We start from the raw sequence: 27,679 nt of genomic DNA on the forward strand, positions 1-27,679 counted from the left end.
AAGATGTAAGTTTTCTGCAGCCACCATTCCCAGTACTAGTCTGATTGTTGACATCTTCACAACTGGAGAAAATATCTCTGTGTAGTCAATGCCTTCCTTCTGCTGGAACCCTTTAACAACTAATCTGGCCTTGTAACGTTTACTACCATCATACTCATTCTTTATTCTGTATACCCACTTGTTGTGCAAAGCCTTCTTTCCTACTGGCAATTCAGTCAGTTCCCATGTCTGATTCCCCAACAAGGAATCCATCTCATCCTTCATGGCTAACTCCCACTTGCTTGAATTCTCATCTTGCAAGGCTTCTTCATAACACTCTGGCTCACCACCATCAGTCAACAGGAGATAATTTAGAGTGGGTGAATAACGCTGTGGAGGTCTAATGTTCCTGGAAGATCTGCGAACTTCAGCTACAGGTGTACTCAGATCTACCTGTGAATTTACATTCTCCTTATCTTCTTCACCCCTTTTCTGGACAGTACCTTCAGTCAATTCATCTAAGTTGACAAACTCAGATTTCTTTTGATCTATCCCTGTAACATCTGGCACTACAGTTGACCTGTCCTTGTACATAACCTGTTCATTAAATATCACATTTCTACTTCTGATGATTTTCCTGTTTTGTTCATCCCAAAACCTATAGCCAAATTTCTCATCACCATAGCCAATGAAAAAACATATTTTAGACTTTGCATCAAGTTTACTACGAGCATCAGAATCAATATGAACATAGGAAACACAACCAAAAACTTTTAAGTGTGAAAACTTTACCTCTTTACCGCTCCAAACCTCCTCAGGAAGTCTGAACTCTATGGGAACTGAAGGTCCTCGGTTTATCAGGTAAGCTGCAGTGCTAACAGCATCAGCCCAAAAAGTTTTTGGTAGTCCAGCATGCAACCTCATACTCCTAGCACGCTTATTGAGAGTTCTATTCATGCGCTCAGCCACACCATTCTGCTGTGGTGTCCCAGGAATGGTCTTCTCCATCCTAATTCCCTGTGCAGCACAATACTCACTGAACCCTCCATCTATGTACTCTCCTCCATTATCTGACCTCAAACATTTTACTTTCAAACCTGTTTCTGTCTCAACCATGGCCTTCCACTTCTTAAAGGTTTCAAATACATCTGATTTATTTTTCAGAAAATAAACCCATACCTTTCTACTTGAGTCATCAATAAAAGTGATGTAGTACCTTGAACCTCCAAGGGATGCAACCGGAGAAGGCCCCCACAAATCAGTGTGTACTAACTCCAATTTTTCAGCCTTCGGTGTTCTGCCAGTTTTCAAGAAGCTCACCTTTTTCTGCTTTCCTAAGATGCAACTTTCACACATGTCAAAATCAATGGACTTCAATTCTGGTAATTTTCCTTTTGACAGCAGCATCTTCATCCCTTTCTCACTCATGTGACCAAGTCTTCGGTGCCATAGGCTTGTATCAGTACTTGCATCAGCAACTGCAATTGTGTCTCTTGGACTTGAGGTCATGTACAGAGTACCAGTTTTCTTTCCACGAGCCAATACCCTAGCTCCCTTTGTAACCTTCCAAGTACCACCAACAAATAGTATTACATGTCCTTCATCATCAAGTTGTCCAACAGAAATCAGATTCCTCCTCAGGTCAGGAATATGTCGAATCTTCTCCAGTAACCAAACAGACCCATTGGGCAACAATATTCGAACATCTCCCATACCCACAACATCCAAGGCTGAACCATCAGCCAAATACACCTTACCAAAATCACCTGCAACATAATTCTGTATGATTTCTCGGTGTGGAGTGGTATGAAACGAAGCTCCTGAATCCAAAACCCAATCATCAAGTGGACTGTCTACTGCAAGAAGTAATGCATCCTGTACCTCTTCTGTTACAGCATTAGCAGAATCATCTTCATTCTTCTTCTTAGGACTTTTGCATTGATTTCTAAAGTGACCTGTTTTCCCACAATTCCAGCATTGTACTTGTTGGCCTGATCTAGATTTACTTCTATTCCGATTAGAATTTCTGGATTTTGATCTGCCCCGATTTGAATTTCTGTTATTACCTCTGCCTCTTGTCTCAAGGTTTAGGGCAGAACCAGATCCTGAGGATTCACCTGCATCTCTTCTGCGAATCTCCTCAGCCAGAATTAAATCTCGTATATCATTATACTTGAGTTTTTCCTTTCCTGTAGAATTGCTTACTGCCATCCTCATTGCCTCCCAACTGTTTGGCAAAGAAGCCAAGACGATCAGAGCACGAATCTCATCATCAAAATCAATTTCTACAGACGACAATTGATTTGTGATAGTATTAAATTCATTCAGATGTTGTGCTACTGATGCATTCTCTGCCATCTTCAAATTGAACAGTTTCTTCATCAAGTGCACCTTATTGTTTGCTGACGGCTTTTCATACATACCAGACAAAGCTTTCATCAGATCTGCTGTGGTCTTCTCCTTTACAACATTGTGTGCAACAGACCTAGACAGAGTTAACCTGATAACTCCTAGTACCTGTCTGTCAAGAAGAGCCCATTCCTCAGCCTTCATAGCCTCAGGTTTTTCCCCTAGAAGCGGTTGATGCAATTTCCTCCCATAAAGGTAATCCTCAATCTGCATCCTCCAATACGCGAAGTCTGTGCCATCAAACTTTTCTATTCCAGACGCCTTTCCTGCTTCCTCTGTCATTGCTCCCACTCAAACCTAACCCTAGGCTCTGATACCAGTTGTAGGGAATTTAACCTAAAATCCCAACATGTGAGAAACAAAATAAATAGAGAAAACACGCGTCAAAGAAAATAATCACACGCACAAGACAATATTTACGTGGTTCGGCAATTTGCCTACATCCACGGAGTTGCAGGGATTTCACTATTATCAGGGAAAATACAATAGTGCACAAGAACACTCTCAAGAAACCCAAATCCCAATTACACCCTAGCACTCTCTCACAGAAAAAATAAGAATAGAAGCTGGCTGCCTCTCTTTTCTCTCTTTTCTCTCATGCGGCTTGCTAACTAGGTTAATTGGAATTTTTTCTTTAATCTCTATGTTCTCACAGCTGCATATATTTCTTGTCAAAACCTTATATATATATATATATATATATATATATATGTCAAAAGTCGGCTGGAGTGGGATTCCCTTTTCAACTAGGATTCTATCAACTTATGTGGACTTGGGCTTGACAATTCAAGTCACACATACAGCGATAATACAATAGTGCACAAGAACACTCTCAAGAAACCCAAATCCCAATTACACCCTAGCACTCTCTCACAGAAAAAATAAGAATAGAAGCTGGCTGCCTCTCTTTTCTCTCTTTTCTCTCATGCGGCTTGCTAACTAGGTTAATTGGAATTTTTTCTTTAATCTCTATGTTCTCACAGCTGCATATATTTCTTGTCAAAACCTAATATATATATATATATATATATATATATGTCAAAAGTCGGCTGGAGTGGGATTCCCTTTTCAACTAGGATTCTATCAACTTATGTGGACTTGGGCTTGACAATTCAAGTCACACATACAGCCCATTTCAACAATTCAAAGAGTAACTATTGTTTCTATGATTGTCTTAAACTACTTCTATGTACCTGTAATCCAAGGAAACCTTAAGCCCCCCATCAACCTCCCCTCCCCTGCACCCCCCATCCCCCCGCCGCCCCTGTGGAACCATTGGTAAAAATGGGAATTTAATGCAGGTCTCTAATAACAAAGAGTCCATACCAGCTAAAGTAGCCGCACCTTGACTTACATTTCCCACTTGATGCTTTCATCTCCAAAGCATTGATGTTCTTTCATTCATGTCTAACCATGTCAAAGGAACTCTTAACTGTAAATGGTTACAACCTGCAGTGATGCTAGATCAGTCTAAAAGTCATGATTAAAAAAATAATTGTTAACTTTATGGTGGAACTGCAACGTGTATGTACTATTTTGAAAATGCGTTTTAGTCATGGTCATTGAAGCCAGAGTGTATGACTAATTGGTTAAAAGGCCACATAACACCTATCATATATGGCTAATGTGATACCCTGGATTGCTTATATTGTATTTAATTGTTTGAGTGTGTGTATTAAGTTTCACATTAGGCTTGTATTAAGTGGATCTAGGCTATATAAGCGATTACGAGGGGTCTCAATTGTAATTTGACTAGTTCTTTTAGGATATAGCACAGATGTTAATATTTTCCTAGAATAGTGACAAATGGTAGCAGAATGAACCTAACAATGCTATGTGGCTTGGTTGAACCACAACATGACGTGAGCCCTGACTAGAATGCCATGGATTTTAAGTGAGGGGAGATTGTGATATCCTAGATTGTTTGAATTGTCTAGATTGATTTGTATCAGTGTGTTGTGTGGATGTGTGGTGAGTCCCCTATCGGGCATGTGCTAGGTAGATTTATATAAGCGATTATGAGGAGTCCTTTTTGTGACACTCTAAAATAAATGTTAATACATCATTATTCTAACATCTTAGCAAGATGGCCACACATGTTGTTTGGGAGGTGTCAACCATAAATTTTTTATCAGCGCATTACACAATCATGCAGTGGGTGTTGAACCCATGACCTCACTCATTAAATGTTCCTTCAAAGGATTCCACCAGAAATTTCATACCTTTTTTTTTGGTTGATAATTAACTTATAAAGGAAAAGTTATTTATCTTACTTCCATCAGTTTGATGTGAGGGTTCTGTGGTCACAATATGAAAGGCCAATAAACATTTACAAGAATGTAAATGCTAAATGTTAGTTTAATGCTATTCGTTCATTTGCATGTTTGTATATAAGGCATATGTGTGCATATATGTATATGACTAAGTTGTCAATAGTCATTTGGTGCAAAAATAAATTGATAGTGAAGATACTACCCTACATATGCAATCTAATGATTTCAAAAATATATATAGTAAAGACAAAAGTAGGAGCTAGGTGGGATGTCTTGTTTGACATTCTAATATTATAAAAGCTATACAGGGAGGGACTAGCCACATCTACTTGTGAGGATTTAAATTAGGTGGCTACCTATATGACCATATGCTCATCTAGATTACAAATTGATTGTTGGTGGCTTCTGATTTATGCAAATTATTTGGCTTTAGGAAATGACTAGTTTCATTGAAGTTACTGTCTACTGCTTACTTTTGGATGATTGCATTCCTCAAAATTTATGAGGTTTACATAACTAAAATCTTGTTTGAATAATGATGGATGTTTTCTTTCGCCATTGGCTAAGTGACTGAATAATGCAGTTCCATTACATCTGTTAATGTAATTTCTTAACATCCGTAAAACATAAGTTGTGGTTAGAGGCAACTGTTCTTAGTTTTGAGCGCTGTTTGCCAATTTGAGCTTCTCTGGTTTTGTACACTCCCAATCAGAGCATGGCACATGTTTTGGAGCACACTGTTCTTATTGACCAAAATACAGTGGGCAATAAGCTGATTGTAAATTTTCCTTCATTACCAAGAAATGCTTCTCTTGTGGTGATGTCTGCTTTAATTTCCTTTCTGATTGGTCCGACCAGTGTTTTCTGAAAGCTTGAATTTGATTTGCAGGTTTTACCCTATTTCTTGGATTCATAATTGACCGTATGCATCACGATCTCCAAAAGCTTATTGGATTGAGGAGTAGCGTGGGAGCTTCAAAAGAGGAAGTTGAAAGGCTTCAGAAAGAAAAGACGGAACTCAAAAGAAAAAGAAGAGAAAGCTTCCAAGGAGATAAAGCGGCTGCAAGAAGAAATAGCTTCTCTATCAGAGAATTTGAAGAAGGTGAAGCTAGAATCTGAAGAGAAAGATAAGAGAGTTGAATCTGCTGAAAGCCATGTTGCTGCCCTTCAAAAACAAGCCGCAGACCTACTTTTTGAATACGACCGTCAATTAGAAGACAACCAAAATCTTCAGACTCAGGCTGTGGGATATAGATAGGACTTAATTCTATAAGACACCAAGGTTTAGTCTTGGCAGTTAATTTTGGTCACTAGTGACGTTGATGAAAAGTCCCATGTTTCAAGGAAATGGTCTTTTATTTATTCGGCCCTGCCATTGGGAAAAGTGGATGGAATAGGTTTGTTTTTTGGTCCACTTTTCTTGAAATTTTAGTTAGTCCACCTCAATGTTGTTCTAGTTGATACCCACTATTCTTCTCTTTCAGTTTTCTGGAACAGATATCATAATTTTGTTTACTAATTTTTTCTGTGAGATAAATGTTACTAGTCTAAGGTTTGGTTATGTATCAGTTAAAAGGGTGTTAGTGATTTAATACAACAAATGCAAATAGAAAGAACAAAAAATGAAAGAGAAATGTAATTAAACAATTGAAAAGAATGAATTCACTTGCATCAATGGAAGAAGTGATTATGGTAGATTTTGTGCTTGGACCTATCGGTATCCAAGTGTAGAACGCAAAAGTACTTGAAAATCTATGCCACCAGACTTATTCCTTTGATAAAAGAAACATCTTTGGTATTTTTTATTTTTTAATTTTTTGTGTTTTTTGAGGGTATGATATATTTTCAAATGTTTTAATTTTTATCACATCTTTATAAATATTAAAAAAAAAAAAAATTAAGGCTAAGAACCGGAAATAACGATTTTGAACAAATTGGGCACCCTACCTCTCATAGTCATAGGTACCATCAAAGAGCCTCCTGATGAGTAGATGGAGATATAAGAGAAAAATTGTTTTGATGATGCTTAAAGCTTAATGTGTTCTCTCTCTCATTTTTGTAATATGATTTTCCGCAAAATCATCTTATCAAAGTTGTCGTTGCTAACTTACAATCATGAAATTATGAAAAATATGAGTAGTTTATCTTCAATTATATAGTATATATCGGGCCAAAGGCCTTATAACTCCCTTAACTTCTCTTAGGAGACCAAGATATTTATAGCATATTAGCATGTCTAGGTGTTATGTATCATGCATCCTAGCATCTCAAGACAACAAGATTCTACGAATAACAAAATTGGGGAATTTTGTGAATTTAATTATATGGAAAGCAAAATTTGATCCCCTAAATATGGTTGTTTATTTATAAGCAATGAAGAGTTGTAATAATAAAAAATAAATAAATAAAAAATTTGAAACGTGACTTATACCTTCATTGCCAAAGAAAATGCACATTTGAAAGGTCACTTATGCTGAAACAAATACTCTAAAATGTTGCCAAAGGTTTTTCTACAAAATTTTCTAGTAAACTTGTTTTTTTTTTTTTTTTTTTTTTTTTTTTTTTTTTTTGCAATTGTTTCTTGAGTGAACGACCCTTCTTACTTGAGTAAATTCTTCAATAATAGAAAAAAAAATTTAGACTAAAAGTCTCACTTATCTCTCACTCAAGCAAGATCTTTACAGAAAGTTGATTGTCCTTTGCTAGAGCAGAACTTAAATCACTTGAGCAAAACTAAATTTTGCTAGAGAAAATTTAAATCTTGATCAAGTGAGATTTTGAAAAATTCAATTTAATTTTACATTAAAATACTCTATTCTTCTAATTACAGCTATGTATAACTTCAATGTGGTAAAGGGTAGGAAATATCTGTCCCAAGATAGATTATAGTATTATACAACTCTTTCAAGTGATTACATAATTAGCATGCATTTGACAACAAACAGAAGAAAAATACAAACTACATCACACTAAATTTATCATGGTCCATCCCAATAGATTTGATTACAAGGGAAGAAGTATATTGTTCATAATCAATGACAATGCTTTCTGTGTGTCCAGTCCTTGCCAGCAACACCAATAACTACTACAACTTCAGTCCTCCCTATTGCAAACCAGCAGAAAGAAATAACACAAGTTAATAAATAAAAGTGGGTCTAGAAATGGACTTATATCTAATTACAAACATCAAGTTTAGATTGAATAAAAACTCAAATGCATATTGACTCAGCCAGAACCATTTCTTAATTAAAGTGACATACATATGAAATCAACCAATGTTTAGTCCAAGGTAATATAGGATACTAAGGATAGTATGTAGACTTTGGAAATTTTGATTGAAAAGAAAGTTAAATAGAGCAAATACATCAATTTGGATATGATAAATTTTTGGTAACTACTAGAAGTATTTGTCCATCAAAATTTTGAAAAAAATTCTAAATACTTAATATATATATACACACACACACACATAAGATTTTATTAGAATTTTGCCCCCCTGGCCCTAACATAGATTTGCCAACGCAGATGCCATTGCAGGAAATTCTGGAGGTGGGACTGAGTTTACTGAAAGACTCCCAGCAAGTCAACATGCGAGGCCAGCTGTGATAAACCCAACTGGTTGTCCTGATATGATGGGGCTAATGAACTAAGAATATAGGCAGTTTTACTTTGTAGCATGTCACAAAGAAGGGCTGTAACGCTATGGTGTAATTAGTTCAACAATCAGTAGCCTAATGTTATATTTACACATGTAACCTTTTCAATTTCAACTTTGCTTATTTCTTTCCTCAATACTATCAATCATCAATTAATAAAGAAGCCATGTAGTGCCTTACTGTTTGCTTGAACTCTGAGTATTATCATGCTGTTATGAGACGAAGCCCACACTGCTGCACTACCAAGCTCAGGCAACAACTTGCACCTTTCAGCTTCAATGTAACAGCCACATCCATTCACCTAGATGGAACACATGATATTAATTTCCAAGTGACAGACAAATAAGACAATGAAAAGTTTCTAATTCCAAACTGTCATCAAGAAATACCATAGGCTCTATTTTTCTTAATACAACAAACTTAAAAATAAATCAAACAAAAAAGTTGGGTCCTTTTCCCTTCCCCCTGTTTCTTAATACATTATTCTTATTCATCGAACCAAAAAGTTGCATTAGTTTAACTATTGATTTAATTGCATCTTTACTTCACATATGTATTCAAATATAACAGCATAATGAATCAAGGTCTATTGTATTCAACAAGAAAACTTTGCAAATAATTTCATCGCCTGAATCTACCTATTTCTATAAAAACTAATTAGAACAAGCAAAAGGAAAAATCTCTTGAATCTACCTTGGAAATGATTGATGAAGTGAGGAAAAAAATAACACACACATGGTTGGCCTGAGAGAAGTTGGCAGGTTATACCGCCATAGTTATCCATTATTTTGTGGTTATACATTATTTTGAGTATGTTATCTCTAACAAACATTATTTTATTTTACATCTATTTTCTGATAGCACTTCCACTCCCATACATTACATTCTTCATCTATTATTTCATCTTAGTCAGTGTTTACTGTTCTTTCTTTTGGTGGTAAGTTGAGCCTCCTGATTATTCTTTATGTTTATTATCCTGTGATTATTTGTTTGAGTTAATCCTTTACTTCCCAGTTATCTTCTTTTTCTTGTCTTTGTTTCTTGCCCAAAGTTTGTCACAGATGTGTACTACTGAGAAGTGTCAGTCCAGTTCTGTGTCTACCTATTGCCCAGTAAGTCTAAAGTATCGAGGTTGAGTTTTGAACCTGAGCCAAACAGTAATTCCCGTGTAGCCAGGAGAGCGTTGAGGGTATGAGCGGAAAGGTTCGTGTGCATCAACAATAGGGAAAAGCGGCAGTAAGTAGTGACAATATTCACAGAAGGCATCAAGCTCTTTGAACACCCTGTTTCAGATCTAAGGTTAGATCCAGAAATTGGAAGATAAAGGTAGTCTAGGTTGTGATTGATTTCTTAGGCTTTAATCCAAAATGATGAATAGGATGTTTAGAAGGAGTGATTCATCCACCAACATTAGATCTAGCAGTACAACCCTCCCTGAGATTCCACAAGATGATGGAATGGTAAACTCGGAGTCGTACCAGCTCTCAGATCTAGATCAGAAGTTAGGAGATTGGAACATACCAAAGGTACCCACAAACCAGGTCTATAAGTCATCATCGTGGTCCTTGAAAAAGACTTTCAAAACAGACTACCATATTAGGACTATAGAACAAGTTTACAGCATCAACAAGGAGTATGAAACATGCTACTTGTTATCCCCTGCAGCCGTGAAAGCTCACAGGGACAATGATCATAAATTCCTTCACCTCGGTTTAGTCCAAGTTGGAGTAAAACCTTTGATTAGAGAAGGGTTGAACAATTCAATCCTTATGGCCCTTAGAGACACCCGTCATCTTAGATTCGATGATAGTCTTCTAGGCACCATGGAATCCAATTTGAGCGGTGGACCAGTTCATTTCAACTATTTCCCCAACCTCACTGTAGCACTTGACGACCCTCATATCTTGAAAGTCCTCACCTTCAACATCAAGACCCATGGAACTTTCTTGTTACATGGAACCAGACAGTTTGCCCTTATATACAGAGTGTATTATAAGTGCATGAGAACAAGCATGTCTATCCAAGCAGTAGACAAGAGAAAGGCTGGTGAAACCACCCTTATCCAAACTCCAGACATTAGATCCACAGTTCAAGTACCCAGAACCCTGAAATGGTCTGAAGTCACATTCCCAGCACATTGGACTATAGATAATGAGAACCATCATCTACAGATCCAAAAACCAGTTAGGAACCCAGATCTAGATTTTGTCCAGCAGTTAGCCGATGGAACGGTTAGACTTAGCTTTGACCAATCTAGGTTTAAGTCACCTTTAGAGTATGATGAACCCAGGCCCAGATCTTCGGTAGATCTGTACTAGGAACCAAGGTCTAGATCCGTAGATCTACGCCAACCCTTTAGGCAGCCAACTATCCAACTTAGAGATAGACCTGCATCACAGTGTAGTTCGTCCAGAACACGAGCTCTCTTTCCCACATCTAGGAGAGACTTAGGTCCACAGTTTCAAGGTGTTAAAGACCATTCCTAGGTTAGTACCCCTTGTTACACAGCCAAGCAAGACTCAGTAGCTGATCAAGAAGAAGACAGCACTAGTCAGGACAGTCTTAAGCCTCCTTCACCATCAAGAACTGAAATGAGAAATCCTATTCAGCAAGAAACTGAATATGACTATCAGCTCTTAATGTTGACAAAAGAGTTCACCCCTGATATGGATGCTCTTGAAAAGGATTTTAACTCTGAAAGAAATAGAGCTAAAAGAGAAGCCTATAGAGCCAACCATACCAGAGAACAAAAAGAAGAAGTTTTGGAGAAATGGAAATTATTCATGAAAGAGGTATCCAGTGATTATCCTTTCTTTGAATACTTTGAGAAACATTTCAAATGGCATAAAAAGCCTTGTGTCAAAACCAAACTTCTAACTGACCCTAACCAACCATCAAGTGTTAGGAATCCGTCACAAGAAGTAGAGAAACTAATCTCTCCTTCACCACAAGTAAATGTCTTAGAAGCCCACATATCTTCTAGCAGTTCTAGCAGGCCCTCCTCGGAAGATGAAAAGGAGAAAAAACATCTAGACGACCAACTTCTTGACACACCTCCAATCCTTCCTAAAAAAAGGATATCCAAGTACAGAGGAAAAGAAACCTCTAAAGATTTCCACAGGAAGAAAACAGTTTCCAGACAGTATAGAAAACAGAAGTTCAAAAACAATGATTTCTATAAAAAGGGAAACTCCAACTCCATAGAAAACCTCAAACCTAAAGCAAAAGGAAAATGCTTTAAATGTGGAAAGAAAGGACATTTTAAGAATGAATGTCCAGGAAAATCCCCTACCAATTCTTTAATCAGTGAAGATATCTCTAAGATCTTAGAACTTGACCACCTGGAAAGTGAGTCCCCCAATAGTTCTATTAACCGAGAAATCTGTCAGATTTACCAATCTCCATCCTCTTTTAGAGTTTCGACTAGCACCTCTAGTAGTACAGATGAAGTTATACCATGTAAGGATAGTTGTTGCAGAAACAACACCATCACTGTCCATTCTAATCAAGAAGAGCTGCTCTTAGATCTCATAGAACAGATCCAAGACCCAGTCAAGAAAGCTCAAAGACTTAGTGAGTTCCACAAAACCCTAGTTAAGGAAGCCAGTACATCCAAACCTAGGTTTCAGGAACTGAAAGTTTATTTGGAAAAAATCTACAATAGATTTACCAAATCCAAGAAAGAGATAACCGTCCAAGATCTCCAGAAAGAGATTAAGGATACCAAAACAGAAGTGAGAAACTTTAAGCAAGAATTAACCATCCTTAGGGTTGACCACAGTCTCATGGACCAAAGAGTCAGGCATCTAGAATATACTTCTCATCAAGGCAAGGAGGAAGGAACCTCATTACAAAACCCATCTGATGAAGAAATAGATGAAACGGTTAACCCTGCTGCAGACATGGAACAAGAACCAACTAATGGATCGGTCTTGCAAACCATCAGTAGAATTAACTTCCAGAAATGACACTCCAAAGTCAGGATTGTCATTAGCAGGGATTTTCAATTTGAGGTAGTAGCCCTAATAGATTCAGGCGCTGATCTCAACTGCATTCAAGAAGGAATCATTCCCTCTAAATACTTCCGGAAAACCAAAGAAAGGTTAACTTCCGCAAGTGGAGGAAAAATGCAGATTGAATTCAAAATCCCAAAAGCACATGTTTGCCAAGACAATGCATGTTTCAAAACCACCTTTGTTCTTGTCAAGAATATGACAGACAGGGTCATTTTAGGAAACCCGTTCATGTGTCTGTTGTACCCCTTCATCACGGATAGTGAAGGAATCACTACCCATCCTTTTGGCCAACCAGTCAAGTTTAAGTTTCTTAGGAGCCCAGAACCTAAAGACATCAATAGTCTCCAAGAGGTTTCTATCTCCAAGACCCTTAACCTTATCAAAGCCAAAACCCAACACCTTAAGTACCTTGGTAATGAACTAAGTTACAAAAGGATTGATGAACAATTAGCTTGCAAGAGTTACCAAACAGACATCAGAAAGTTTGAAGAAAAACTCAAGAAAGAAGTCTGCTCTGATCTCCCCACAGCCTTTTGGCATAGGAAAAGGAATGAAGTTATTCTACCTTATGTCAAAGATTTCCATGAAAAGAACATCCCTACCAAAGCCAAACCCATCCAAATGAGCCAAGAACTCATGGATACTTGCAAGGCAGAAATAGAGGATCTTCTTAAGAAAGGAATCATCAGAAACTCTAGGTCACCATGGTCTTGTCCAGCCTTTTATGTCCAGAAAAACGCTGAGATAGAAAGAGGTGTCCCTAGACTTGTCATCAACTACAAGCCCCTTAACAAAGTCTTAGAATGGATAAGGTACCCTATCCCCAACAAAAGAGACTTAGTTAACAGGCTTAGCAAAGCAGTGGTCTTCAGTAAGTTTGATATGAAGGGTGGTTTTTGGCAGATACAAATCAGAGAATCTGATAGGTACAAAACAGCCTTCACCACACCCTTTGGCCATTACGAATGGAATGTAATGCCCTTTGGACTTAAGAATGCACCATTTGAATTCCAAAATATCATGAATGAGAGTTTTAATCCATTCTCCAGTCATACCATTGTGTACATTGATGATGTACTCATCTTTTCAGAATCTCTGACTCAACATTGGAAGCATCTTAGAACATTCTTCCAAACCATCAAAAGAAATGGTCTTGTTGTCTCAGCCCCCAAAATTAAGCTTTTCCAAACCAGTGTTAGGTTCTTAGGTTTTGATATAAGACACGGTGTCATCAAACCCATAGAAAGAGCCATCCAGTTTGCTGAAAAGTTTCCAGATGAAATCTTAGAAAAAACCCAACTTCAAAGGTTTCTAGGATTCCTCAACTATATTTTTGATTTCTATCAAAATCTTAGGCAACAATGCAAGCCTCTCTTTGATAGACTTCGAACCAATCCTTCCCCTTGGACAACCACTCATACATTGGTTGTTCAACAAATCAAAAGTATGTCAAGACACTCCCTTGTCTAGGAATCCCCTCAGAAAATTCCTTCAAGGTCGTCCAGACAGATGCCTCTAACATTGGTTATGGTGGCATTCTCCTTCAGCGTGCTAGTCCCACTTCCTCTGAACAAATTGTCTGTTTTCATTCAGGAATTTGGACTCCCACTCAGCTTAATTATAGTACTATTAAAAAAGAAATCTTATCTATAGTACTATGCATTTCAAAATTTCAAAGTGATCTTTTGAATCAAAAGTTTTTACTAAGAATTGATTGTAAATCTGCAAAACATGTTTTAGAAAAAGATGTTCAAAACATTGCATCAAAACAGATTTTTGCACGTTGGCAAGCCATTCTTTCAGTTTTTGATTTTGACATAGAATTCATAGCCGGAACTCAGAACAGTATCCCTGACTTCCTAACCGGTGAATTTTTGTGGAATCCAGATCAAAATGTCCGAGAAGAAACCCTTACAACCCCAACCTCCCAAGTTACCTAAACAGCAAACCACTAGGAGTACCAGTCAGGCACAAAACCCTGGCCCTTTAGTACCCTTTTCTAGTTCACCAAAAGCCTTACCTGTGTCACCATCCATTGTTGCCAGTCGTTATTTGGTGTCTACCATCCCAAAACCAAACTACCAAAGGCCCCAAGGACAACACAGTTATAGCTCAACTTTAGCCACACCACCCAAAGCTACTTCTCCATATACAGTTGAAGAACCCTTTGGCCCGATTGTGCCTAAGCAACCTTCTTTCACCCTTCCTCCAAGAACAGGAAGAGCTTCTTATATCAGAAAACCTTTTGTTCAGCACATCTCTTATATTGAGCCACACTTGGTTCACATAATAGATCCGCTAGCATTAGCAATGGAAGTACTGCCCCATGAATGGCATTTCCTTCCTAAAAGCCCAGAGAAGAACATCAAATTCTATAAAGGCATTCTCACACAAGAAAAGTCTGCCAAAATAGAAGATATCAGAGACAGAAATAACCCTTCAAAGGTTTTGTACCATAAATTCATAATTCAGAGTTTTGTAAGATGCAAAGATTGGGAACACCCCTCCTCACTCAGAACACTTACCGTACTCAAGGGATCAGAACCCCTGTATAATTATTATGATTATATGGATGCTTTTGAAAAGGTTTTATTCTACCAGAATGAGAACTGTGACCACTCATGGTTCATACAGTTTGATAGGAAATTCAAGAGCCAGATACCCTCATGGTTCCTCAAGTGGTGGGAAATGTTTAGATCAATTCCACAGAACTTCCCAGAACCTCTACAGGATGCATTAAGGTATTTCAGCTCCAGATTCCAGGTGGACAGGCATTCCTTCCAGTTTCTAGCAATCTTGCACATGACAATTAAGTACAAGTTCCACTAGATTAGCATGTGGAATTATGCTATCAACCAGAATCTACTTGATAGGGAATTCTTTGTGAAATGGTGGGATAAATTCAAACCTACTGACATTATCTCCAAGTTACATGACGACTTTCCTCTTCCAGTATAGAGATCCATAGCTTATTGCACAAGATCACAGTCCAGCCTAGACTCCGTCCAGATTACCGGAAAATCTAGCAAAGAACTCAAAGATCTTGCCCAACAGCTACTCCTCCAATCAGAACAGTTAGAGTCAGAAGAAAAGAACTCTCCTGCCTCTTCAGAAGCCTCATGTAGTCGTGCTCCAATTAACCCATTCCAGGACTCTCAAGATCCTTATGATGGTTACAACTTGGACAGCAATTAGGGCATTTCCAGAATAGCTCCCGGATGCTCCAAAACAGCTCCAGAAGCCCCAAAATAGCTTAAGAACCATCTTTGCAACCCGGTTACTATTCCAAAAACAGTACCCGCGCCTGCAAAGCTGCCGACAAGCTACTATTCACCACACAGTACCAAAACACTGTGCAAAGTTACTATTCAGAAAAGCAAGGGGACAGAACACTTTCACTTAACAGTGCCCTAATAGAATCATTGAAGTTACTATTTACTTTCGGCTGAAAAGATATTCACCCAAGAGTAAAAGCAGTTTACCTTCCGTGATTTCCGCAATCTCCTGAACGGATCCAAGGCTTCCTCCAGCTATAAAAGGAACCCTTTGCTTCAGTCTTCAGCAGGCTTAGTTCAATACTACCTCAGAGCTCCAGTTTTACTTTGTAATAGAAATACTTTGTAACCCTAAATGGCTCTCTTCTCTTCTCCCCTAGTTTACACTTATACCAAAACTACATTTGTAACCTATTTAAGCTTCCGCACCGAGACCGCCCATTCGAACGGTACTCTCCCCCTTTGTCTGTAGCTTACCCCCAGTAGATGAAACAGTTAACCCTACTGCAGATATGAAGCCAGAACCAACCAATGGATCGTTCTTGCAAACCATCGGTAGAATTAACTTTCAGAAATGGCACTCCAAAGTCAGGATTGTCATCAATAAGGATTTTCAATTCGAGGTAGTTGCCTTAATAGATTCAGGCGTTGGTCTCAACTGCATCCAAGAGGGAATCATCCCTTCTAAATACTTCCGGAAAACCAAAGAAAGGTTAACTTCCACAAGTGGAGGAAAAATGCAGATTGAATTCAAAATCCCAAAAGCACATGTTTGCCAAGACAATGCGTGTTTCAAAACCACCTTTGTTCTTATAAAAAATATGACAGATCGGGTCATCCTAGGAAACCCTTTCATGTGTCTGTTGTATCCTTTCATCACGGATAGTGAAGGAATCACTACCCATCCTTTTAGCCAACCAGTTAAGTTTAAGTTTCTTAGGAACCCTAAACCTAAAAAGATTGAATATCTCCAAGAAGTTTCTGTTTCTAAAAATCTTAACCTCATCAATGCCAAAACTTCTTCATTCGGTCCAAATCAAGTCAAGAACCTTGATCAATTTGCACCATCTATCATATTTGATAATTCCTGGAGTCCCAATCAACCTCATAAATTATCATCTTATCACATTGCATATAAAAGAATTTGTTCCATGACATCTCATGATTTTAACAAAAATGTTTTTGAAAACAACCATTTTGTTAATACAGGAATGTCTTCTTCAAATTCAAAGAGAAACAAAGGAAAGGCACCTATACAGGGATTTCCTCAGAAAATGCATGAAGGCACTTCTTCTGGACAAGAACCCAGAAAAGCAACATCCCTTCAAAATATGTACCCGGCAGCGGTTACATATTCCAGTGGTTATATGGCTATTACTCTTCAAGAAGTAAAAAAACAAGGCTTTGCAATTTAGCAATGGAGTGTATACAGATCTCCCACCCTCCATTAAATTCATCCTTGATAACCTTCAGAGAGCTTTTACCAAAAATCACTATAATCTTTTCCAAGGAACCCTTAAGGCACTAGAATTACACTTAGTAGAGCTTGAGGCAGGAAATGCAATTCTCACTAGTCAACTCTTTGGCAAAGAGGATATCCATTCAATGGATAATATGACTATCATGGGTACTGATTATGCTAGGTTAAGTCTTAAGACTCAAAACCAGCTAAGAAGTACCGTTGCCAACTTGCCTATTAATATACGAGCACGTATTTGAAGAAGCAAGGCTATGTCTGAATCACATGACCAATGGTTCAAGCATTTCAAAATGATGGTTGACAGTTTTTAGACCCCTTAAACAATTGATTAAACCTAGGTAATTAGCCAAGTGATTACTTAGTCAAATTAACAAGTCTTGGTTAACACAAATATATCATATCATGCATAGCAGCGGAAAATAAATAAGACAATGATATGATCACCCAGGAAACCAAACCGGTAAAAACCTGGGGAGGATTTGACCTAGCTATCCTTAAGGTAAACTTGAATCCACTATCTTGAAAGAATCAAAGTTCATACAAAAGGACTTACAAGCACCCCCGCTTGACTTCTTAATGCTACCAACCAGTAGAACTTACTGACATGACCACGTGCAAACTCTGAATCCACGGACTCCTTCTTTCTTGGATTCCCACCAGCTACAAGCACCCCCGCTTGTGTATTCTTTAAGCTTTAATGGCAACAACTGAATTGATCATCAAGGTGTAGAAAATATCTCCTCCTTGAAAACCCTAAGTTTGTGTAAAGGAAAGCTCCTCTAGATCTCACAAGAGATTTACACAAACCGCAATATGAGCAACACTAAAACGTGGCTAGGGTTTGCCTTTTATACTTAGGACAAATAAGAAACCCTAAAAACGTTTTAAAACAAATAGGGCTGAGTTGGAAAATTCTACAGAAAACCAATCTGCCCGAGCTTCGATCGGTCGAGCCTAAGCTTCGATCGATCGAGCCTGGTCGAAAGCCATAGTGCTTTCTGCTTTAAACTCGATTCCAACTTTACATTGACATACAACTTTGAGCTAGTTTTAAACACTTCTAAACACATTGTTTTGATCATGGTTTGCCAATAATACAAATTAGAGTTCTAAATACATAAAGTCCTAAACTTTAGAACCTAACAATGGTCACCACCCATTTCCCGGTTTATGGTGAAGAATCAGATGACATTGAAACTGACTTCATCCGATCAACCTGGAATGAAAGAACAGTAAACACTGGCTAAGATGAAATAATAGATGAAGAATGTAATGTATGGGAGTGGAAGTGCTATCAAAAAATAAATGTAAAACAAAATAATGTTTGTTAGAGATAACATACTAAAAATAATGTATAACCACAAAATAATGGATAACTATGGTGGTATAACCTGCCAACTTGATTGAATATCAAAACAATTACAGTAACTTACAACACTTACTGTCGGCCACAAACTTGGCTCTGATACCAAGTGGGGTAAGCTACAGACAAAGGGGGAGAGTGCCGTTCAAATGGGCGGTCTCGGTGCGGAAGCTTAAATAGGTTACAAATGTAGTTCTGGTATAAGTGTAAACTAGGGGAGAAGAGAAGAGAGCCATTTAGGGTTACAAAGTATTTCTATTACAAAGTAAAACTGGAGCTCTGAGATAGTATTGAACTAAGCTTGCTGAAGACTGAAGCAAAGGGTTCCTTTTATAGCTGGAGGAAGCCTTGGATCCGTTCAGGAGATTGCGAAAATCATGGAAGGTAAACTGCTTTTACTCTTGGGTGAATATCTTTTTAGCCGAAAGTAAATAGTAACTTCAATGATTCTATCAGGGCACTGTTGAGTGAACAGTGTTCTGTCCCCTTGCTTTTCTGAATAGTAACTCTGCACAGTGTTCTGGTACTGTGTGGTGAATAGTAGCTTGTCGGCAGCTTTGCTGGTGCGGGTACTGTTCTGGAATAGTAACCGGATTTGCAAAGGTGGTTCTTGAGCTATTCTGGGGCTTCTGGAGCTGTTCTGGAGCATCCTGGTCTTCTGGAGCTGTTCTAGAGCATCCTGGGGTCATTTCTGGAAGTGTTCGGACTCTCTTAGTCGGAAGTACCAGATGGATACCCATCATATGGATCCCATTCAGAAGGATTATAATCACAGCCATGTTCATGATATTTGTCAAACAGATTACAAAATCCACAATACAGTAGAGGTTCATAGTCTGCGTTCTGAGTTGTGAACTAACTGGGATCATCATAATCAAGCCTCTGGGTAGTGAAGGCTTCTGAATATGGCTTGGTGGTAAACACTGAAATTCTACTTGTGTTACCTGTGAAATGGTAATCTTTCCATAATTCACTAGTGACGTAAAGGAGTTCATTGTTGAAGTAATCCTTCCAGCATCCTGCAAGAGCATATGGGTCTTTATAAGATAGGTAGGAGTCTCCTTCATACCAAGGGCCATTGTGGGTGTACCCGTTGATGAGTACAAGGTGGTGAGCAGGTTGAACTGACATCCAATTGTTACTGTCCCATTGTGGGAGCTCAATAAAACATGTGTTATAGGAGAAGCTAAAGCTAAATTTTTTGCAACTATAGTAAACTGGTATAAATACCAGTTGACTATAGCAGGTTGTTAAAAATAAAATACAATATTTTATTAAGATTATATCTCTTCCTTCTATTAAAAAACTCAAATTCTCTCTCTTCCTTTATTATTTTAATGAGTTGTTTATATTATTTTAAATGAAGTGATAAAAAAATAGAACTCCTAGCCAACCTAGTATTAAAAAAATAAAACATTATTTTGTTTTGTTTTTGTCTTTTTTGGTAGATGATTGCATCTTAATGTATTTAGAAATAACTATTTTGTGTATTTATAATTTTTTAATACTATATGGATACTTATTTGGATTTTTTTTTTTCCTTTATACTTCGGCCCCCATTAGCTTAAAATCCTGAGTCTGTCCTTGGAATAGGTTGACATACAGAGAACAGTATAAATCATGCACATGAGATCAATCAATCCAAATTGGGATATTGTCCCATAAAATGTCTGTGGACAGTATCACACAGATCATATACACAAGCAGTATGCTTCTCTCACACAGATCATATACAAAAATGGTATGCTTCTCTCATTTGTTACTTCCTATGACCACTCAAAATAAAGTGAAGTGCTAGTAATCATGTATTCTAAATTCATTTTCTTTTATGTTTGTGCAAATCTAATTCAACTATAACCTACAAATAACAATGATCTCAAACCTCTTTAAGTTTTCAATGTTTATCCAAAAGAATAGAAAATATATAAATATAGCCAATATTAATCTATCTAGTTTGGTTACCCATTTTGCAATAAAATTTCCCATTTTATTAAACTTCTTATCTTAGGTAACCAACATCCATATCCTACCAATGATTAATTGATAAGGCAAAGTGCTGGAGCCTATGATCAAAAATCAAATTGTGATGTCCATAACAGAAGAGCACACATATAAGATCTAATCAAAACAGAAAATAACAGATCATGTAGGACAGTTTTCAACTTTGAAAATTTTGATTGACAAGAAAATTGAACTAAGCAAACGCAAATTTCATTATTTATATATATAGGCATTGCGAGAGTAACAAGAGTGCAGATTTTACTCACCAACATAATTGAACAAAAATGATTAGCACACAATTTGTTGCACTCTTCTTGTCTGCTAGTAGTTTGACAATTTTTCCTCCCCAACAAAGTCCAGTAACTTCATCAAAGCTACCAGGTTCACTGTGATTCCTCTTCATCACAAATAGAACTACCTTCTGTGCATAAATTCCCAATCCAATTTTCAATTAGATTAGGGTGCTCTATACACTTTTTGGAAAAGCCACAACAACCAGTTTTTTGTTTGTAGCATGTCACAGAGAAAAGCTGTAAAATCTTACCATTCTACTAAAAAAAATAAAAAATAAAAAATAAAAACTCTTTTAAATAAGTCTATTGACAGAAGACTACGAGGTGGATGACATACCATTAACTTAAGAATAGCTCAAAAGTCACAAAGGAAACAGTGAAAGTAGAGGAAAAATTATTCTTGTTTTCCCTTTTTCCCTAAGCATGGGATTAACAGATATCTTCAGTCTTTCAGGTTATAATTCTCGATTACAACTTCTAGTTCTACTTGGTCTTATTACACCATTACAGTTTTGCTTATTTCTTTCCCTAATATGAATTATAAAATAATAAATGAGACCCCATTTGTAAGATAAAGAAGCCATGCAACGCCTTACTATTTGCTAGAACTCTGCATATCATCATGCTGTTATGACTTATGAGACAAAGCCCACACTTCTTTACTGCAAAGCTTGGGCAAATGCTGGCAACTGAAAGCTGCATTGATTCAACCAATCTGAAAGTGATGCACACCATATATATGATATATAGGACACCCACATCCATTCACCTAGATGGAACAGCATGACATCAGTTTCCTAGTGACAGACAAGTAAGACGATGAAAAGTTAATAATTCCAAATTGTCAACAAGAAATACCTTAGGCTCTATATTTCTTAATACAGCAAACAAGAAAATAAAACAAGGGTTCTTTAGATGGACAGAAATTTTTGGAACCGCAATGCAAATACTCTTAACTCTTAAGCCATATTAGTTATTGATACGAACAAAAAGAATATTTTGAAAACAGAATTAGATTTTATAGACAAAAATTAAAACAATGCCACACTTGAATAGAAAAAAAAAAGTGTAATTTTTAGAAGTTTAGAATAGCTCATATTCTATCCAAATTGTAAATGAGTAGACCCCAAGCCTCCAGCAAAAACCAATCTCACTCTCCCTCCCTCCCTCCCTCACGATTCCCATCCACAAACAAAAATCAACATGTTCACTCCACCATCGTGGCCCGCTTTTTAACACCCCAACCCCAACTCCTCCTCTCCCACCACCCTCCTCCTCCTCTCCACCTCAACCCCATAATCACCCGCCGCTCTCTCCTCCTCTCCACCACTTCACTCTCACTCACCATCACCACTCCTCCACCACCCTCACTAGCCTCTCCTCCACTTAACACCACCATCACCGACCATATCTTCATGGACTTTAGCCTCTGCCCCACCACATTCCTCCCTAACACCAAGCCAACTCTCTCCCCTGACCCCTCCACTCCTCTCTGCACCGAATCCTTCCTCTTCGACCGCCTCATTCTTGGCCTCTATGGCCACCTCACCCCTCTCACTGTCTCCAACTTCAAGTCTATGTGTTCCTCCACTTCCTTTTCCTTATACAAGAATGCCCTCATCCACAAAATCTTCCCACTAAGATGGCTTAAGAGTTAAAAGCATTCGCATTGTAACACTATTCTTATTCATTAAAAAATCAAAAATAAAAAAGAATTAAATGGGGTGTGTTTTCTATTTATGGCATTTACTAAATTTTTCCAATTCCAGTATTGCTGTAAAATCAAATGGAAAGAAGTAAATTTGGGCCATTTTTCACCAGAGAGGTCACCTTTTCTCAGGCCAGCCATGTGATTTCTTTTTCCCACTACATAAGTGAACAAAAAATCAAAAAATGCTAATGGTTGAACTCAAATGAAAGCATATGCCAATGAATTTAAAAAAGAGATATATAGCTACAAAAAAAGATGTGTAAAATGGAGAAAGATATCAATGACTTACAAAAAATTCAAAGGAAAAAGATTATCAGCTGTACAAATTCATCAAAGCCACCACTTTCACTGGGATTTCTCTTCCTCTCAATCAAAGTTACATTGTCCTTGTGTGCTTAAATTCACAATCCAATTTCCCAAACGTGGAATGAATTTTTCAATTAGATTAGAGATACCTTCTCCACTGGTTCCATTGTCATCCCTATCATACTCATCATGGCTTTCACTCAGTTTTGGTATCTTTTGCTGAATCTTCCAAATCATCCTCATAAGGAGTGATGCTACACCTGCTGCTGCTGCTGCACCCACGCATAGTTTGGTTCAGATCTTCAATTTCTTGTTCGAATATCAAACGGGCCCCACATTTTGTAACCTCTAATCTTGGACCGTCGGTTTTAAATCCAATCTCAATTTGACCCAATCCATTAGCATCTACTTGACTCCAATTTTCTTTCAATTTCTGATTGAATGATTTATAGGGATAGTAACCCAAGTAAAGATGATACAAATCAATCTTACCAAATTGTTCCAAAAAACGAAAGCCACCGGATATCGATTTGTTTTCATACCCGTTGGCTTTCAAGTACCACCCAAGCTCATGCGTAAATCTATAACCTGAATGAAGTTGGTGGAGTAAAAAAACAGCACACACAGCGACTCCTTTCAATTTATTACATAATAAATCTGAAGAAGGCACTTGCAAATTCACTGAAGTCCCCACACTTTGATGCCTAAACCATTTCGGAATTTCTCTTCCAGGAATTATAAATTCATAAATGGGTTCATCTCCCTGAAACATACAAAATTACAAAATTATTATATTTAGAACCTCACAAGCAAGAGAGAGAGAGAGAGAGAGAGAGAGAGAGAGAGAGAGACCGTAAATTGAATGTGATGTCTTAGTGCTGTTAATAACACGTCATTGTAGTCTTCATTGTTAATCAATTTAACACAATTGAGAAGACGGAGGACTTGATAAGGACCATTTTCAGGTCTTAATGGTAATATTTCCAGTGAGGTACAACCATCTGCATTAACAAGCCTAATATTTAATGGAAGCTCTGGCAAAGATCGAAGATGTGTGCAACCACTCAGAAGAAGAAAACTCATATTAGATAGTCGAGTGGTACTCTCAGGAAGGCATACAAAATTATTTCCACTAAGATCTAAATATTCTAAAGAGGACAAACAACCAAGACCATCAGGGATTGCTTGAAGATGGCAATAACTTAGATTCAATTCGGTCAAAGACCATAAATTAGAAAGAGAACGCCCTAACATGCCTGTGGGGTCTTCTCTTCTTTTTCGCATTGATGGAAAACCGATGAGCTTATTTGATGATATAGATGATAAGCCTTCACATTCATGAAGAGACAGTGCTCTAAGATTTTTTAAGAGAACTAACGAAGAAGGTAATTCTGTTATAGCAGTTTTACTCACATCTAACTTCTCAAGACCTTTGATATTCCCCAAATTCTCTGGCAGTTCATTAATTTTTGAGCAACCAGACAAAGTGAGAATTTTTAGAGACATCAAACAACAACAAACATTTTGAAGACTTGAAAGGTTTTTGCAGTCTCTTAGATCTAGTTTAATAAGGCCAGTTAAATGCTCCACTGACAATGGTAGTTCTTTTATGGCAGTCTTGTTCAAATAAAGTTCTGACAAATTTGACATATTTCCCACAACCTCTGGAAACTTCTTTAGTCTTGAACAACCAGAAAGAATAAAAATTTCAAGAGATTCCAAGTTGATCTTGGGTGGAAGGCTCTCAAGGCACTTGCAACCATTTAGATCCAATCGAGTAAGCCATTTGAGATTTCCAAGAGATGCATGAATCTTAGATAGTCTTATACAACGTTGAAGAATCAACTGCTTCAAATTTGGGACTCTACTGAAGTCCAAGGTCTTGATCAAGTTTTGAGAGTCACTGAGATCTATAAGCTTTAACTCATCAAAAATCTATTATAAACCAATAAATAATTAGATAAAGTCAAGCCTTAATGAAAAGGAATATAATACACATTTGCATAAGTAATAATCTTACCATATTTCCTTTCCATAGTTGTTTGATGCCGCTACAATGCATTCTCAATTCAACAAGTTTGTTTGGTTGGAAATTGGTTGGTAGGCATTTTAAATGATATCCATGCCATTCAATAACACGTAACTCATTAGAAAGATAGCTGAGGCCTTCTGGAAATTGCACCTTACCCCTATTGAGGTCTTTTGGAAGTTTCACAATACCATTTATGAAGTCTTCTGGAAGTTTCTCATTACCAATTTTAAGCAATCTCAAATTTTTCATCTTTGAGAAGGCTTCGGGACTCAAGTGTTCCACTTTTTGAATAGGTAGGTTTAGCATTATCCCTTCAACTACCTCTGTTCCCTAATAAACAAAAACAATGAATTTGAAATAATTGGTAAATTCTTAGAAAATTTAATAGAAACACACACACACACACACACACATATACATATCTTTAAGTTCAGGTTTATACTAATCAACTTACAGTATTATTCTTCAATACATGAATGACATCCTTATAAATCCACAATCTACTACGTCCACCAGGCTCTTTAGGGGATTCGCGACGAACGATTTCTTGACCCATATCTTGCAGCAAATCATGCATCCACAAAATTCCATGGTCATCAATGGTTATGAGAGATTTGTCCTTAAGAACACCAATATTGTAGTCTGGATAATAACCAAAACTTTCCAGTATATCACTTATGCAATCCTTTTTTTCTCCATTGAAAAAACATGCAATATCTAGAAATAGTCCTTTTTCAGAATTTGTAAGCCCATCAAAACTTATCTGAAGTATATCCAAAATGGTTCTATTAGGTTCTTCTTTTAGTTTATCTAGGGCACTTTTCCATTCCTTCCTTCCTTTAGCATACAACGAAGAACCTACAACTTTAAGAGCTAAAGGAAGGCCTTTAGCATAGTTCACAAAGTACTTAGACAAATCCATGTAATTTTCTTTAGGATGGGGTTTCTTAAAAGCGCTCCAACTAAAAAGCTTCAAAGCTTCATCATCATTCAACCCTTTAATTTTATATACATCATCCACTTCATTTCTTTGCAAGAAATGACCATCTCTACTTGTTAAAATAATTCTACTCCCTGGACCAAACCAATCATGTCTCCCCGCTAATGCTTTTAGTTGTTCATCTCCATCCACATCATCAAGAACAATAAAAACATTTTTATTACATAATGTATTCCTTATAACATTGATTCCCTCATAAACATCCCATATATTTATTTCACTTTCCATGAGGATTTTAGAAAGAAGTTGTTTTTGTAAAGAAACTAGACCTTGATTTTTAGTTGCATCTCTAACATTAGCAATAAAACTACTAGCTTCAAAGTTATCAAAAATTCTTCTATAAATTTCCAATGCAAGAGTTGTTTTGCCCATTCCACCCATCCCACATATCCCAACAAAGCGTACTCCACCCAATCCTTCACCTAAGTATGAATCTAACATTTCCCCCACACAAGAGTCCATTCCAACAAGGTCCTCAGAAACACCTGGGAGCTTGTGATACAACTCACTAAATATCCTTTTAATGATTTTTTGAATAACTATTGTTTCATGCCTGCAAAGAAAATAGCAAAACTATAATTTTGATGACATAGAGCTAACCACATTTAGAGGCAAAACATTCATATTAAACTTAATCTTAGCTTTCTTTAACCAGTGCCTAATTATATTTCAAAATTCATTACTAGATGTATTGTGGGGGCAATTTAAGAGATATTAGGGGCCAAATTTTTTGCAAGGTCTATGTAAAGTTTAAACTTGCATGACCAGAATTTAGTCCTACTAGAATTAGAATAGGGTTAGTCTAGGTTATTCTACAAATAGTTAAATACACTCTTATCAGGTGGCCAAGTATAAAATGGTAAGTAATGAGTAGTAAATAAATTCTGAAAAAGAAAAAAATTTAACAATATATAGCATTATTCTAAAGAAATTCATACTTATCCTTTAAATCCCATCCAGCAAGATTAGCAACTTTAGTCAGAGCAGCCTTCCATGTTTGTACATTTTCTATGTTATCCTTGAAATTCTCTTCATGTTTGGCAAAGGCTTCTCCAAAAGTCCCCCTATGATTTCGCACATCACTAGGATCTACATAATGAAAAACAGGTAGAACTACCAATCCTGTCTTTTCCATGCATTCAACGATCTTTGTTAGTTCAATCAAGCACCACTTTGAAGAAGCGTAGTCTCTTGATAGAATAACGATAGCAAATCTCGATTCTTCTATTGCTTTCAAGAGCTCCGAGGCAATAGATGTTCCCTGCTTGAGTTTTTCATCATCCCTAAAAGTGAATATGCCTTTTTGTTTCAAACCAGCATATAGATGGTCTGTAAATTTTTTGCGAGTGTCTTCGCCTCTGAAACTGAGAAATACATCGTATTTCCATCTCTTGGAAGAAGAAGAGGAAGATGCAGATGGAAGAAGAGCCATGAAGGAAATGGATGATCTAAAACAGTGAGGTTACAGATTCATGAAACTGCAAGTTTGACAAAAAAAAAACCCTCAAAAAAGCGTCTTGGTGAACGCATATGGAAGTATGTGTTTGTAAGTTGTAACAAGAGTGGGTCAAAAGTTCATTTTCTATGACCCATCAATTAATTTTTTTTATTTTAGTCGGTGGGCAATTGGGCACGACCTACCATAAATTGTTGCGTAAAGTCTTTTTTTTTTTTTTTTTTTTTTTTTTTTTTTTTTTTTTTTTCAGTTTTCACGTGGACGTGGGCTCCATTTGCGCATGCACAGGAAAACAACCATAATGGAAGGGCCAATTGCACACGGAATCTAATACAAAAGTCAAAATGCGCTCAATCTCACCATTTATTAAAATTGAACAATAATCACTTTGTAATCTGGAAATACTTAATTGAAGTTGAACAATAATAT

At 37.1% G+C, this 27,679-nt stretch overlaps 3 protein-coding genes and 1 pseudogene across 4 annotated transcripts in view; 2 read left to right on the top strand and 2 right to left on the bottom strand.

Moving 5' to 3' along the window:
* The window catches only part of LOC126700127 (uncharacterized), an 88,069-nt pseudogene extending 82,132 nt beyond the window's left edge, over window positions 1-5,937 (top strand).
* The window catches only part of LOC126700118 (uncharacterized), a 91,970-nt gene extending 85,741 nt beyond the window's left edge, over window positions 1-6,229 (top strand). The window contains exon 3 of the mRNA XM_050398139.1: window positions 5,944-6,229. The gene's annotated coding sequence lies outside the window, so the exon portion shown is untranslated. The remainder of the gene's footprint in view (window positions 1-5,943) is intronic.
* The window catches only part of LOC126700113 (disease resistance protein RUN1-like), a 102,498-nt gene extending 75,142 nt beyond the window's left edge, over window positions 1-27,356 (bottom strand). The window contains exons 1-7 of one of the 2 annotated variants that reach the window (XM_050398129.1): window positions 26,733-27,355; window positions 25,249-26,347; window positions 24,783-25,124; window positions 23,615-24,697; window positions 22,746-23,525; window positions 22,576-22,611; window positions 21,083-21,514 (exon numbers count right to left, since the gene is read on the bottom strand). In XM_050398129.1, the coding sequence (XP_050254086.1) occupies window positions 22,959-23,525; window positions 23,615-24,697; window positions 24,783-25,124; window positions 25,249-26,347; window positions 26,733-27,226 (3,585 nt within the window). In that variant the 5' untranslated portion in view covers window positions 27,227-27,355 and the 3' untranslated portion in view covers window positions 21,083-21,514; window positions 22,576-22,611; window positions 22,746-22,958. Of the gene's footprint in view, window positions 1-21,082; window positions 21,515-22,575; window positions 22,612-22,745; window positions 23,526-23,614; window positions 24,698-24,782; window positions 25,125-25,248; window positions 26,348-26,732 lie in introns of both variants that reach the window. The other variant, XM_050398127.1, reaches the window with a different exon arrangement.
* Window positions 18,378-21,473, bottom strand: LOC126700120 (uncharacterized). The gene is made up of 2 exons (XM_050398140.1): window positions 21,342-21,473; window positions 18,378-20,873 (listed from the first exon to the last, which is right to left on the bottom strand). Exon 2 carries the CDS (start codon window positions 19,528-19,530, stop codon window positions 18,904-18,906), a length of 627 nt encoding a protein of 208 aa, XP_050254097.1. The 5' UTR covers window positions 19,531-20,873; window positions 21,342-21,473; the 3' UTR covers window positions 18,378-18,903.
* Window positions 27,357-27,679: the final 323 nt, after the last annotated feature.

This window comes from Quercus robur, chromosome 9 (genome assembly GCF_932294415.1).
Source record: "Quercus robur chromosome 9, dhQueRobu3.1, whole genome shotgun sequence".
Classification (NCBI taxonomy): Eukaryota; Viridiplantae; Streptophyta; class Magnoliopsida; order Fagales; family Fagaceae; genus Quercus; species Quercus robur.